The sequence below is a fragment of the Rhamphochromis sp. 'chilingali' genome, assembly GCF_963969265.1.
Source record: "Rhamphochromis sp. 'chilingali' genome assembly, chromosome: 9".
NCBI lineage: Eukaryota > Metazoa > Chordata > Actinopteri > Cichliformes > Cichlidae > Rhamphochromis > Rhamphochromis sp. 'chilingali'.
Window position 1 is genome coordinate 35700421 of NC_137936.1, and position 16471 is coordinate 35716891.

The 16471-nt window shown below is 38.6% G+C and overlaps 2 protein-coding genes across 3 annotated transcripts in view; both read right to left on the reverse strand.

The window, feature by feature from the left end:
* The window catches only part of shmt2 (serine hydroxymethyltransferase 2 (mitochondrial)), a 33130-nt gene extending 31246 nt beyond the window's left edge, over positions 1–1884 (reverse strand). The window contains exon 1 of the mRNA XM_080891433.1: positions 1795–1884. Within this exon, the coding sequence (XP_080747559.1) occupies positions 1795–1827 (33 nt within the window). The 5' untranslated portion in view covers positions 1828–1884. The remainder of the gene's footprint in view (positions 1–1794) is intronic.
* Positions 1885–8382: 6498 nt separating this feature from the next.
* The window catches only part of nxph4 (neurexophilin 4), a 46510-nt gene continuing 38421 nt past the window's right edge, over positions 8383–16471 (reverse strand). For both annotated transcript variants that reach the window (XM_080892122.1, XM_080892123.1), the window contains exon 2: positions 8383–10180. In XM_080892122.1, the coding sequence (XP_080748248.1) occupies positions 9377–10180 (804 nt within the window). In that variant the 3' untranslated portion in view covers positions 8383–9376. The remainder of the gene's footprint in view (positions 10181–16471) is intronic.

Sequence of the window (16471 nt, forward strand, 5' to 3'; positions counted from 1 at the left end):
GAGACGTGATAGGAAGTAATAGGAGTGGTCCTGGTGCCTAGGAGGCAGGAGAGAAGAAATCAGAATAATCGACTAATCCAAAAGTAACTAAATATTAGGATTTAAGCACAATCTAATGGAAGATGTTTGCCTGCAAAATTACTGCATGTATTTAAGAGCCATTTGAAATTGTTAAACACATTCTTCAATAATCCAACTGTACTTCAGATCATGAGTTTTCTAAATGTAACTAACATTTACAGCGAACAGCAGCTGTAGCTTTGTTTCCTTGTAAATTCATTGGTGACGAATGTTGTTAAGCAATCCACAGGCAATTTCTCACATGTCATGTAACTCCTATCACACAATGAGGCACTCTTTGGTATTTTTTGGCATCCTAATATTTCAGAATCAGGGCTTTACTTGACTTCATACTCTGTGTAAATAATCATTCTGTACATACGATAACTTTTTAATCCTACAACTGTTTATAACTTGCATAGTTCCCATTTCTGTATAACTGTATATCTCAGATTTCTGTATAGTTTTTTTTAATTTCATGTTTTATATCCTGTTCATAGCCTGTACATAGCTTGTACTCACTACAGCCTGTACATACTTATAGTTATAGAATATTCACAACATACTTCATACCGTGTACATTATAACATACCATAATAGACCCATTTCTGTAATATACTCACATATCTATATTATTGCTAATATATATTGTAATATATCTATATCACTAAAGCACTTCTGGATGGATGCAAACTGCATTTCGTTGCCCTGTACCTGTGCATGTGCAATGACAATAAAGTTGAATTCTATTCTATTCTATAAACCCTTTGTCAGCAGGAATGGCAATCAATAAACATCTAAAATATTTACAGTTATTTATTATCAGACTAAATAATCTAAGTCTGTACTTACATTAACTGCATTTGCATTAAACTGTACCTGACTCCAACCTAACCATGCCACTTCTTCTCCACTTTTTCCAGCACTTTTTCCCATGCAAACAAAACTTTACAAAGCTAGGTCATTAGAGCTTAACTTATATGAGAGATCGTTTTTCATGCGTAGATATAATTGTTAGGTCCCAACAGTTCCGACTTGCCACACAAACTTTAAATACACTGTTTTGGTTGGGGTTTTTTTGTTTTTTCATTTTTAAAGCATGCTGATATGAATCTAATACTCCAGAATAAATAAAAACAAAGCCAAATCTGGTTTGCAACAAAGTTTGACTTCCTAATGAGTTGTTGTCCTTCTTTTTTAATTTTTAAAACCTCACTTGTTTTATATACTTACTTTATAAGAGTATGTTTTAATCCAAAGGTAGACAGTACACAGTTCAGTATGATTTCATCCAGTCTTTTTTTTTTTTTTTTTACAAAGTGATCATCTGTCGAGCTAGCACAAAAACAGACAAATACAAGTATAACACGCAGCATGATAACACATCCCGGTTCCAAGTATTTGGACTGAATATCATGTTATCTTTAATGAAGGTTCTTGTGCAACCATTATTAATTTACACTTAAAAAATAATAATAATGAATTCACTTTTTATGCTTGTAAGCTGTGGCAGTCGCTGTGGCATCATCACGTGGACCCAGCTGCATTCACCAAACTTAACCTCTGGCAACCTCAAGTTTCCATGAATGCAGTGCATAAAGGGCAGACAGAAAACAGCCAGCGGTTTATTGCTGAGCATTTCTATTTATTAAATATAAACACTACAGTTTACTTAAGCAGCAGTAAGAAACATTACCTCAGGGGCAAAATAGCACAGAAATATATTACAGTTACCCGTGTGAGTCGTCTCAGAGCGAATAGCCGCATATTTCCAGGTAGACCTGACGAGGAAGCAGCACAGCAGCGCCCACACCCCTGACAGAAACGAAGGGCTGGTTGAAAAAAAACCAAAAAGTGTAGTCACTTTCGTCCTACCGAAGGGTTCGATGGGAAATGTAGGCACACTGCAGTGAAGAAAACACAAAAACTAGCTGTGTGCCTACAGTGCTCATATACAGAAGTGCCCAGAGTGCGTGGTCGCACTACAGTCCAGCTCCTAAAGCATGAAGTAATTATTTAATAATCAGATAAGATAAGATAAGATAAGATAAGATAAGATAAGATAATAAGATAAGATGCCTTAATTAATGTCAAATTACAACAGAAATAAACATTGAACACAACCTATGAATTAGGGCTGCACAATTAATCGTTAGAAAATTGCGATCTCAATCCATACTCATTTCGAAATGACAACGATTAAAAAAAAAAGAAAAAAAAAGATGACGTATGTACCGGATTTTCTTCCGGGACATAAGCTGCATGAAAACAAGCGCCCACTCTTCAAACAACAAATGACTCAACAAATGACAAGGGCGGAGGCTTATACCACGTGATACAGAAGTCAGCTGGCAGGGAAAAAACAACGGAGAGCACGTGAGAGATAACGAAGCTGTAAAGGCCAAGAAAGTGACAGGAGAAAATCCGTCCCGGTCAACCACCCAAACATCAATAACGGGAACCTTATACAGCATGTCTGTGAAGGTTCTCAGTCTTCATCCGAGAAGCTTCTCGGATGAGAGGTGAAACGTCTTCAAGCAACTTAAAGAAGTCCAGACGCTTTTCTTTGCAAGCTCCTTTGACAACCTTATACAGCGCTTCCCCATACCTGTCGAACTCCCGCAGGCGCAAAGAAATTACGGAGGTTATCACTTATCACCTGACCGAAGATAACACTGTTCAAAACGAGGGATTTAGGAAAATGATCAACACCCTAGACCAGTGGTTCCCAAACTTTTTGCTGGGCCCCCTTTGTTTTACAAGAAAAATGTTGGCGCCCCCCCCCCCTCCCGCGCGTGCACGCGCACAAACACATCCTCCAACCACACCCTTATTTTGCTCCATTTCGGTTTATTTCACACCTCAAACATTCAGTAAACAATTAAGCAAATACAAGTAATCTGCAATAAATTACAGGTAGTAATAAAATAAACTTCTAATTCTTTTATGCTACATCCACACCTACATGAGTATTTTTGACAACTCAGCTGTTTCGTCCACGTAAACGGCGTTTCGAATCACCGAAAGCGGAGATTTTTTAAAACTCCTTTTTTGCGTTTACCTGTGGATGAGGAATACAGAGTTCGTTGCAACGTCAAAGGTTTGTGCCTTTTTCCACATCATGCTGTGCGCCACGTTATTGTTTACATGAGATGAATTGCAGAATGGCAGATAGAGACAGAATACCGTTTCTGTTAATCTGACTATCTTCAGTTTTTACAGGCTTACATACACACATGCAGTTACTGTCCCTCTATTTAGAAAGCCAGAGGCGTCACCTTGTGATTATTTTACCTGTAGTTGTTTTTTTTTCCTGTGTAACAATATTCAACATTGCTATCAATAAAAATGGTAAATGGCCTGTATTTATATAGCGCTTTTCTAGTCCCTGGACCCCAAAGCGCTTTACACAACCTGTCATCCACCCATTCACACACTGGTGATGGCAAGCTACATTGTAGCCACAGCTGCCCTGGGGCGCACTGACAGAGGCGAGGCTGCCGGACACTGGCGCCAACGGATGAAGTGTCTTGCCCAAGGACACAACAACCAAGACTGTCCAAACCAGGGCTCAAACCGGCAACCTTCCGATTACAAGGTGAACTCCCAACTCTTGAGCCATGATCGCCCCTATACATTTTCAAAAAGTGTCTCTCTGTGCAAAATGGGTTCAAAAACATAAACAACTGTGGGATACTGTTGGTCCGTGATTTAGACAGGGGGAATTTTCTCCCCCTTTTCATACTGCGCCCCCCCCCCCCCCCCCCCCGCAATGGCTCTGCGCCCCCCCCCTAGGGGGCGGGCCCCACACTTTGGGAAGGTCTGCCCTAGACAAACGCTACACAGTGCCGTCCGGCAACTATTTAAAAAATGTTGCACTACCTGCTCTAAACACGCAGTGTCGAGCAACGGTGGAGATGGGATTATAAGCAGTACAACATTTTTTTATGTTCAGTTTCAACTGTTACGAAGTTGATGTGCAGTTAATAAGTGCAAGAAATATTTATGATTCTCATTTTATGCAAAATCATGCAGCCCTACTATGAATATAAACAAGCACAACAAGCATATAATTTAATATAGTAAAATGCAAAACATAATATGAAAAAAAAAAACTTAAAAACTAAAGAAAAGAAAGGGACACAGTGCTCTGTGCTCATCACAGCTGAACCAGCAATACTGGCTGGTTGCTACATTTTATATATGACTTTTAAAAGAGAATTTCCCTGGAAATATACATGTATGGCATGAACTACATGGCACTACTATCTCTATAAAATGTGGGTAAATTTAATTCAGTGTGTCAGGTATAATCTTTCCAGTTTTTCTCTTGCCTCTTATATTTTATTCTATAAAACGATTTCAGGCAAACAATTGGTTAAAAATTGTGAAACATGATTAATTAATAATTCATTGTTAATCATAGGTAATATATATCAAGTTAGTTAAGTTTAAGTTCATGTAATAAATTGGTCATTGTCATGTACAAGTCCAATCCTTTTAAGGTTAAACTTTAATTTTTAATTTGTGATTTACAGTCTCTGATCTTAACCTCAGTGATTATAGGCCGATCTCCAACCTTCCTTGTATCTAAAAAATTCTTATAACAGCAGTCGTAAAACAGCTAACTGATAATGTGCAGAGGACTGCTTTTACTGAGTTTCACTGAGGTTTCAGAGCTCATCACAGCACAGAAACAGCTGTAGTGAAAGTTACAATTTATCTTCTCATGGCCTCTGACAGTGGACTCATCTCTGTGCTTGTCCTGCTAGACCTCAGTGCAGCGTTCGATACTGTTGACCATAACATTCTATTAAAGTGATTAGAGCACGCTGTGGGTATTACAGGTACTGCACTGCAGTGGTTTGAATCATATCCATCCAATAGAGTTTGTTCATGTAAATGGAGAGACTTCTTCACACACTAAGGTTAATTATGGGGTTCCACAGGGTTCCATGCAAGGACCAATTCTGATTATACATGTTTCCCTTAGGCAGTATCATTTGAAGGCATAGCATACATTTTCATTGCTATGCAGATAATACCCTGCTTTTATATCTACGAAGCCATTGGTGAACACACACCAATCAGTTAAACTGCAGAAATATCTTAAAGACATAAAGACCTGGATGACCTCTAATTTCCTGCTTGTAAATTCAAATATTGTACTCGGCCTTGAAAATTGTAGAAATACGGCATCTAATCACATGTGTACTCTGGATGGCATTACCTTGGCCTCCAGTAACACCGTGAGGAACCTTGCAGTCATTTTTGACCAGGATATGTCCTTCAATGCACATATTAAACAAATATAGGACTGCTTTCTTCCATTCGCGCAACATCTCTAAAGTTTGAATTATGCTTTCTCAGAGTGATGCTGAAAAACTAGTTCATGCATTTATCACTTCTATCCTAGACTACTGTAATTCATTATTATCAGGCGGTCCTAAGATTCCTTTAAAAGCCTTCAGTTGATCCAAAATGCTGCGTAAAGAACAAGCATATTTTGCCAATATTTTTTTCTCTAGCTCTCTTCATTGGCTCCCTGTTAAATCCAGAATCGAATCTAAACTCCCTTTCCTCACGTACAAGGTCTTGAATAATCAGGCCTCATATTAAATTAATGACCAAATAGTAACTCAATAGAGCTCTTCACTCTCAAACTGCTGGTTTACTGGTGTCTCCTAGGATATTTAAAGGTTGAATGGGAGGTAGCTTCTGTGGAACCTGCTTACAGTTTGGATTCAGGACACAGAGACAAGGGTAAACCAAGGCAGGCAGGTTGGTCTGAACTAGGAAGCAGGATTTCACAAATTTAGCACACTCCTGGGTTACCCCTAGATTTTCTGATGACTGTCTATAATTAGAAATCATCAAATGAATATGTAATTTAGCTTGACCCTTAAATGACCCTTAGAATCTGGACTCTTTTTACCCTAAGGAAAAAAATGCCACCTTCCAAAAACTGCAGTAAAATTATGGTAATTTTTTTTCCATTTTAAAAGACCCATAGTTTAAAGGCCAGTATGTTTACATAGCTCCACAGTCAATAATTGGTAACAGCATTGATTTATTTTTTCTTTAAAAAAACAAAAACAAACTGACACTCCTGATCCTAACGACAAAAAATGACAGGTTCCCGAAAACTGCTGCAAAAATACTGTGTAGTAATAATTTCTTCTACTTTAAATCATTATGTATTTTAAAGCTGCCAGCTCTTCGTCATAGTTGGTAGCATGGTGTGCAGGTATATATTGGATGCTTGGAATTTTGTGTTGCTTAACTATTTTAAGCTAATTTCAGGAACTGAGGGAGCAGTTATCCTCTGGCAAATGTGAGCTTTATTCATCCTGGGCAGCCAAAATAGCATGAAAATTAAAAAAAAAAAAAAACCCTGAGTGGCACGAAATGTTCCCAGAATTATCCAAGGGTTAAATAAGTTTTCTTTCAGTTTCTCTGAGTTCAGTATTCGGTTAGTTTTGTGTCTGATAACTGTTAAGTTGAAGTAATTGTTTGTTGTTGTATAATTTGTTAGTGGTTGTTCCTCCTTGTGTCTTGTTTGATTGGTCAGCTTTTGGTTCTGTTGGTTGGAGTTATTTTTATGTTCCTGTTCCTGGGCCCTGTATTATGCATTGATGATTGTGCGACTTATTTATATTATTTATATTCATTCATAATTTATTATTTATTTTACTAAAACTCAATTCCTATGACATTCCTGGACAAACATAGACACACAAAAACATTTTCAACATACAGTTAGGTTTATAAGTTTTGGGGCAATGACACTTTTTTCTACATTTTATTGCTGTTGTATGCAACACCACTGTGGATTTTATTTCAAATAGGGCAGTAAAATGCAGACTTTCAGCTTTAATTAATAAGGTTTAACAAAAGTACTTCACTGACAGTTTAAAAATTACATCTGTTTTTATAAACAGGCCTCTGAGGCTTGAAAGGAATCGGACAGTTGACTGATAAGCAGCTTCATGGCCAGGTGAGACCAATTCCTTCATTATTTCATGACAAAATTAAAATCAACTCCAAATTAAAAAATGAAAAAAAAAAAAAATCCAGAGGTGATTCCAAGTGTTGAACTTGCGTCTGGCTGTTAACAGGAACTTTCAATACAAGGTTAAAAGAGATTTTGAATAAGTGGTTGGTTTGAAAAAACAAAATAAATATCAGAGAGATAGAAAAACCTTCAGAAGTGTCTAAATCTACAATATAGTTCATTTTAAAAAGAAATTGGCTACATTTGAAACACTAAAAGACCGAGAAGAGCACAGAAAACTTTGCCATAAAACATCTAAAAGACTCTGTCCAGAGTCTGCCAGCAATGCGATAATCTTTAAGTTAGTCACCCGATTTCAAGCCAACAGAGCATGGGAACACAGCATGTATTGTTGGGTTCTAGGTTTCACACTGTCATTGACAGCAATCATTATATTTAAAATTATGTGAGGGGAATTTTGTCCAGTTACTGCTGAAAATGGGAGACTAGTATGCAAAAAAATCTTTCATTAATAGTTAAAGCAATTCTTTTCCTAAGCTGTTTAAATAAAAGTGGAAAGTCAGCATTTCAAAGACGTATCGATTGTTTGCTTTATAATCCACAGTGATGGTATACACAGAGAAAATTACACAGAAAAGCCTCATTAACAGAATACTTATGGACCTTACTGTAGCTTTCACATGCATCTACATCCAGTCACAAACATGCACTCAAACGTACACTTACATATAGTTGTGAGTAATCCCGAGCACTTTTTTAACAACTCTTCACTAAGCTTCTGTCTAAAAAGAAGGGAAGTTCACCAACTTCTGCATTTGTCCATAGCAACTTGTGTAAGGCTCCATTTCAGTTTAAATCATCATGACCATAAGATACTGAGGCAGAGAAGGTGAAGATTTAATTAACACTGAATATGTGTTTTCTAATGAAATTCTGTGCACCAATATTTCCGGATCAAAGGTGTGTGGACCCAAATGACTTTGAGCTGAGAGTTTGCGAAGAACGAAGAATCAGCCTTAAATAGTTGTTCAAACTGCATTTGGTTGGTTTGCTTAAGAGAGAGGCAGGTGGGGCGATCCTTGCTTTCGGTTATAACCCCCGATCAGTTTTAATAATTACTCTTTTGGTGGCGAGCCAGTCCTACTTTATTTTCTTTTAAGTTCATATTTTGAGCATAAAACACCTTGATCAAGTAAGTATTATTAGGTAGTTAAGATCATAGCATTGGCAGCATAATATACATATAAAATAATACAATATACCCTTTGGTTTCGGCACAACTAAAAAATGTTTACTCGGGTGTGCAATACTTTATTTGGTTGCATGATCAAACAAACATAAATCTGTCAGTCATGTTACCTTCAGTACAATAGTTATTCTTTTCCATTTCCAGGATATATGTAATTAAAAATCACATCAGATAAGGCTGCTGGATTCTATTACTGTACATATCAACTCCTTCAAAAAGTCAAACTTTATCATCTAAAGAATGTTTCACGGTTGGTTTTCATGTTAAAATTCAATCCATAACAAACTTTCCTTCGATATATTTGAGAAAATTAAAATTACATATCTTAGCTGAAAGCTGGAACATGAATTCCTAATCAGAGTAAAATGTAGCTTAATTCATAATAGTGTCCTTGCTGAGTTAGATAACATGAAAACGCTGCACAGCTTGCGCCTTGCAAATTTGCTTCAAGCTCTGAACCAAAACATTCACTCAGTAAAAGGCAGACAGTTTAAGAGATTTTAATGTGCTTTTTCATACAGTATATTGTATGCATATCCAGCATGGCATTTCTCATACATATAACTCTCTTATATCCAGGGTTTAAATGTAGAGCTGAGAGGATGATTAACAGTCAGTCTACCATAACATTACGTTTGCCATACAGCGATGGCACTGTTCGGCTGCCTCAGAGGCTTACTTTGTACTCGAAGGGCATAATACTGATTCCAGCTGTTTGTAACCAAGCCTCCAACTTCAGAAAGAAATGACACTAAGAAACAAATATCTAAAAACAATAAGTCTGCTGGGGTTGAGTACAATATTTACAGAAAACAAAAGAAAACAAAGAAAAACAGAACAAATACAAAGTTGGAAAAGACGTCAGTGAAATCAGCCACATCCTAATCATCCATAAGTCTGAATATACATGATTTAAATCCACAATTCACAGCTGTTTAGAGGCAAAAAAACTGTCCCCTGCTTTTTTTAACAGGATCAGTATGACTATCATTTCCATCATTATCATTTTACTCATCAGTGTCTCTTTTATTCTCTATTTAGTCTCGTTTACTTTATCCAAAGTAAGGGTGATCGCTTTGGAAGTTGTAGTCTGGACACACTTTCTGAACCAGCTTATAATCAATGCTGAAGAAAGAGATGAAGATGCAGATCACCTTGAAAGGTTTAGCACAAAGCCAAGCAGCGTGGGACTGGGTGTGCTCTGTGAAGCAGGTCTGAGACGGATCATACAGGCAGGGTTTGGATTTCTTGGATCTGTTGGTTTTCTCGTACTCGACCCGACAGTTTAAGGTCTTTGCCTCTTTTGGATCGATGGTGGACTGCTGTGTCTCCTGGATCTGGACGTCCTGCTGGGTGTGGGGGTGCAGATGATGCTGCTGAAGGACCTCAAACTCAACCACTTTGGTTGGTGGCACGATACTGACCGACACATTCCCCAGGCTGGAGGAGTTGTGGCGAAAATAAACAGTAAAAGTCCCATTGATGTGGTCCACAATCTTCCCTGTCACCAACAGGCTGAACTTCACGGTCTTGACATTGAAGTAGAAGTCCCCCCAGCCAAAGATTTTCTTGGTCTTCATGGCTGTCTTTAGTGCAGGTTTACGCTTGGAGCGGTAGCCTGTCTGATCCACTAGCAGGGACTGGTTCCGGGCCAGCTCATAAGGGCTATAGGAACTGTACGGGGGTGGCTTGGATTTCACCGGTATCTGATCGATCGGTGTGGAGAAGATGGTTTGGTACGGCGGCTTAACTACTCCTCCAACGGTGCCTCCGCCCATGCCGTATGGAAGAGTCTTCATCACCGCCCCCACTGGGCCCAGATCTGAGAAGTCCACTTGCCTCTCCAACCCTTGGACCTGCAGAAGAGACAAAGAACAATCAAATTTTACTGACAGTGTAACTGACAATGCTGCACTTTGCCTTTTCATGTCTTTTTCTACCAGACAGACCTTTCAAAAACACAACAGCATCCATCCATCCATCCATTTAACCCAGCTCCTACTACCATAGTTCCAAGTTTTTAGGAATTGTAATTCATTCTTACAAATGCTACTCACTCATATCTATATTTTCATGTCTCAAACTATAATGCCAAGCTCCGCATATACCGAGAATGTTTTGAGTTTTAAGTTAGATTTAGTTTTACTGCATGTTTGCCTAAAAACCAAAAACCTTTTAGCTATTCTTTGTCAAGAACAGCATCCTGTAAAATAGGACTCCATTCATATTAGATGAGTGCCAAACAGCTGATTGACTGAGAAACTGATCAAGTGTCAGGACCCCACTAAAAAATGTCAAATTGAAAGTGATTTGGAGGGGATTCAGTCTGGGAAGGATAAGTATTTACAGTCTTGGAGCAGTTATTGGATTTGGTGCATTTCTCAGAGGTATTTAATATTAAATAGTGGCTGCCACATCACTCCTGTTCCCTGTGCTGGCTAAATGCTACAATATAGAACTCTAAGTATGGAACCAACGGCTTGCAACTAGTCCTCGGCTGACTTTGTATCTTCATTTTTAAAGAGGTAAAGACAGAGATCAGAGGTGCTACAGTTTATTCTTTGTTCTGTCAAATGAAAAGTAAATACACATAATGTGATATAATTCAAATGTGTCCAATTTCAATTTGCACTCGTTGTTAAAATTATAAATATTTCAAAGGTCACTCTTTGGTAGCATTCATGTTTACCTCCCACAAGTTTTCTTTTTCTACGAGCATCCTAGTTGTTAGATGTTGCTACGTTTCATGTCCTGAATTCAAGAGAAAAAATAGATCTATTTTTGTTAACACACTTTAATTTTGTTGTCAGTGTTGCCACAGAGAGCAAAACAACTCTACATGTAAGGTAATGGATGTGAGCCTTTGTTTGTGCAGACAGCTTTCTGCCTTTAATCCACAGCCCAGGTGGTTATTCACAGGGCTGACTGACTAGAAATCTTGCTCTGCTCTCTTATATGTCTCATCAATCACATCACTGCCATGCTCCTATCCATATGCACACACACACACACACACACACACACACACACACACACACACACACACACACACACACACACACACACACACACACACACACACACACACACACACACACACACACACACAGACTTTGAGCTTGAAGCTGTCATGAAGTGACAGTGCCAAGTATTACAACTATTCAGAGGGGTTACATGCGCTTCCCCTGAGGCTGCATTTGGATGGAGTTTAAAAAACTATTCTCCCAGTTGATAAACAACACCAACCCAAAAAACAGAGGTACAGGATCACATCTTTGTGTCTAGTTAGGTTGGGACATTTTCTGTCTTCCTTCATTCGTATCCAATGCAGTGGGACCAGCAGCTTTATGCCTGCCTCATCTTTCATCAACCTCCGACCTAAAAACAACTACATATTGCTGCAGATGCAAAACAATAGCACTTATATAGATTCTGATATATTCCATGCTTGAGGCTGTTGTGATTTGGTGATATATATATAATTGAATTAAACTGAAATGAATTTAATTAACATGCCCGCAGAGCTGATTTTTAAGTAGATTGATTGAAGAGCAAATAAACGGTAGTGTATCGACTGCTCCAGGATGAACTTATAAAAGAAGAAAGCTTTAGATGAATGACCAGTGACTGGGATAATGTCTAACTGCAGATTTTCAACAGACCCCAATTCCCTCTGGTGCACTGACAGCAGGCATGTGCAGAGGTCTTGCAATTTTAAGTCTGTGAATAGATGATGTGAGCTGACTTTGGCATTGACAGGTAGAAACAAGCTACAGTTGATGGCAGAAAAACATCAGAATATGTACAGCAACAAAGCCTGTGTACAGTGCATGCAATATGGGGACTTCCTGTGAATGCGCTGTCAGCAGTGCTGTCAGCTAACTCCATGTGTTGCCATCTGTCAGGCTAACACTCTGCTGGTGCAGTCCTAATCATTACTCAAGCTTGTGGCCCAGAGTTTAAACAAGCACAATCATCATAATCCAGAAACTTCAGCGGCAACATCTCACCATGAACCTCAACCTAACCTTCAGGGTCAGCTGTACGAAGTTTTAAAGTGATTTTATTCTGGGGGGGGGGGGGGGTCTGAGGCTGACATAAGTCCTTCTGAAGGGGGAAAAGCAACTGTACATAGTCAGCAACTTTAACAAGTGTCGATCGAGTGAAAAAGATGAGTACAGAGAAAGGCCCTCTTCTTCTGTGGCATGAAAATAATAAAATGCCAACACAAACCAATAAATAGATGGACTTTTTATTAGCATGAATATGAAATTTTTTGTGCTTGACAGTAAATCAATTTAAAGGGTGAGGATATGTTAGAATAAATATCAGATATTTTCTCTTGACATGAAATCCATAAGCTATAGACTTTTTGAAACAGCAGATGTTTGCTATAAGGTCATATCAGGCTGCCGCACTCAGTGAAAGATTTGAGAAATAAACCTTCATGCTTTTCTTCCTCCTCAGTGCCTATTCAGTTAAGTTACAATGAGTCAGAAGTAACTTTTAGAGCAATAGCCAGAGGGGCACTGCTGAAGTGATGAAGAGGTGCTGAAGCTAAAAGCACACAGGTGCGCACACACAACTAAAAAGTAGTCACTCTTTCAGCTTATGATTTCGATTTGAATGGAACTTAGAGTTGTAAGTGGTAGCCAACCCTGGGTAAATTATATAGTTTGTGATTTTTTCATTGAAAAGACGTTTTTGCAAATGTTTCAGTGGACAGACCTTGAAAATCAGCTTTTCTTCTTTAACTTTTTTTTTTGTCGGGAACTCACAAAATAGTTGTCAGGTCATAAGTAACTCATAAGTGAGGCCAGAGAATGGCATTATTAGCCACCTGGCAATTTTAGAACTTTGTGGGTTGACCAGGTATCAGCAAATTATGGATTTCAATGTCAGAAAAGAAAGTGAAACTCCCACAAGAAGACAATAACCCCTAGCAGACTAGAAAATTCACCAAAAATACCTCAAGAAATGCAAGCTGAAGCTTTTGAAGTGGTCGTCAGCGTCAACTGACTTAAACATGATTGAAAATCTGTGGGAAGAACTCTGTGAAAGACAGAAAAGATATCTCTTGAAACCGAGAAGATGAAAACTCCTTAAATCAAGAACTGAATGACTCTAAGCCAGTTACATATGTGTGTGTGTATCTATCTATATCTATCTATTTATATATCTATAAGTTTTGTTAATCATTCTTTAACAATTCCTTGTTAAAGATTGCCAACAATTGCAACGACAACCACCACCCAATGTAAGGGTTATGCTACAGCATCCCTAAATTAACAGTATTCGTAATTACCGAAATACAACAGTAATGGTAAATCCACCACAATGCATGAGTTCTTTAATCCAAATTATATTTTTAATACTAGAATATAATTAGTGTGTTTAGCTTTGAATTTTCAAATGTACAGTTTTACAGAAAAAACAAAAAACCCCAGAAAAAAATAGTTATTGTTTGATTAAGATCCCAAATTACAGTCATTCACTTGGATTCCTGAACAGAAAAATTTGTTTTAGTGGTTGAATGTTATGCTTGATTAATTTCTGACTTCTCAGAGAGGTCCAGGGTGCCGACTCAAATTGGAGCACTGGAGCATATGACAGGTGGACTCGTAAATTTGTTAAGCACTGTATCTGATCAAATATAAGCTTGTATGCATGAAAAAGTGTGGCCATCTACTAAAGAGACTGACTGCCATCCCCACAGCCCCACAGCTGGCTAAAAATGAATCTAGGTGCAGCTAGCTGGGAGAACACAAAATTGTGGATGACAGCTAGTTTTACGTTGTACTTTAAAAGAAACACATGCATCACTCGTCTACCAAAGTAGCTACATAACTCCGAGGTTGTATTTCTTATTCTCACGTTATATCTGAGCCACTGTTGTCAAGAAAAAACAACTCCATTAACACACACAGTCAGACTTGGGGACTTTTACAGCTTTCCAGCAAACTTAACATGACTCAAAAGGAACATTTCCGTATAAACCTGACTCAGGGGTTGGTGTGAGTCCCCTCTTTTTCAGAGGGAAGCTTTTACACGCTTCAACATGGCATTAGTGTTTCCTCCAATTAGGGATGGGACTCCTGTTTGGTTGTATGCTGCAGGAAATCACAGCAGAGCACAGCATAAGTATTGTGGTGAGCTTATACATATGTATGATCCAGACAACTCAATAACAGCACAATCACAGAAAGAACAATCAGATTACAGCGCTCGGGAGATAAAGGGAGATAGTGAAGAAAATGTTATTAGTGGAGAAGTGAGATGAGGAGAGGAGAGAGTAAGAAGATCTTGTACATTTTCTAGGAATAGGGAACATTAATCATCTTTAAATTTCATTTGGAGGTTCATATGAGCAAAAAGCAACCCTTAGTTGCTGCGTAGATGGAAGGGCTCCAACCTACCTTAAAGTCCATACAAGAATGAAATGTAGGAATTTGTTCAATGAGGAGATTATCAATGCGGCTGAGACAAAACTGACAGACAAAGCGATGAGACACATCTACAGGCAGGTAGAGAAGGCTGTAGTGAGGGAAAGAAAGACTATGTGATGAGAGGCTTCACACTACCCTATTAAATAAGGTCAGATGAGCTCTACAATTGACTGCTTAAACCTGTTATATTACATGTCACCACAATTAAGATCTCTTTTCATCATTAGGGAAGCTTTAGATCAATGCCAGCACTTCTCCCTCTGCTCCCTCTTTCTTTTGCACTCTCTGTCTATCGGTTATCTGATCTTCTGTCTGCAGTTTGCTCACTCTCACATTCATCCATAACTTCCACACCTTCCTGATAGCAAGAGTATTCAGAGGAAATGAACCATGCTCCCCGGCTCCTCAGCCCACACCCGACTCCCTCTCCTGCCTCACGCTCTCCCATTCTTCCCCCGAGGACAGATGTGAAGATGAGAGCTGCTTGTCTCTGAGCTCTCTCCCAGGCTTGTTCCTTTGTTTAATTGGAGTTTTATTGGTGACAATCAATTCATTTCTATCTGCGCTCCAGGCTGCATTGATCTGCTGTCACACAGGAGAGTCAAATGTACAGTTCCCCTCCCACAGCACTACAAACCACAGGCTCTGATGCCAGCTACTGATTGTTTTTTCTTAACTTTCTGTTTCAAGTGCCTTTGCGATTAAAAGTAGTTATCTCATTTTTCTTCAAGAAGACTTGGAAAAGCTGCAAAATGTTAACTGAGGACAATAAGATGTAAAGCTGAATGCAGATCTTTTTTTTTTTTTAACTTTGAAGTTCCTATTTATCCTAAATGCACCTTCACCATTTCTGAAAAAGGCAAATGCCATCAATCTGTGCTTGTGGAAAGCGAAGGATCTTGCAGTAAAAAAGTTCTCTTTTTGTAGTTTCGAACTTCAAAGATGAAATTTGTAGACATTTCTGTTCATCCACCACTGCATTCTGAAATATGCCGGAAAACCCTGAAAGGGTAAGGCCTTTCATTTCTCAGATGACCCTGACATCTTTGAAACAGTTCAAGCAAAAGGAAATCTGAGTGTCAGAGTCCTGTTTAGGAAAATCTCGACAGATTATAAGCTGTTACATTAGTTTGGTTCGCTTCATCATAGCTGATGTATGAACACCTTCATCTGAAGAAGGCTGTGCCTTTAAAATGAAGGGCGGTATTTGAACTGTCCCGTTTTACTGTGCTAATGCATGCATTTAACAGTAACAAGTCCAAAGTGATCAGAGCATGCATTCTCCCAGCACCCCTGCCATTTTGTTTTCCTCCTCGCTGCGTTGCAAAGCGAGGTGAGAAAATAGCTCAGAGGTTGCAGTACTTAACAAAACAGTCGTATCGCCGCTCTCATAACTCTGAATCAGCCGAACCAAACACAGTGATGGATGGTGACAGTATCTTAGCACAAATTCTTTAGGAAGTCAAGACACACCTGAACACACAGCACAACTAAATGGAAGATGATGTGTGTGTTCTCAGCTGATACATCTGTACAATAATGACAAAAGCAGTTTAAATACTGGAGAAGAGTTTTGTACTCAGTTGATGTGATTTAATAATATTTATTTTTTAATATAGGCAACCTAAGAAATACACCTGCCTGATGCATGTATGGTGTTATTTCATACAGCTGTGCATATAAAAAGGCAGATTCACAAGC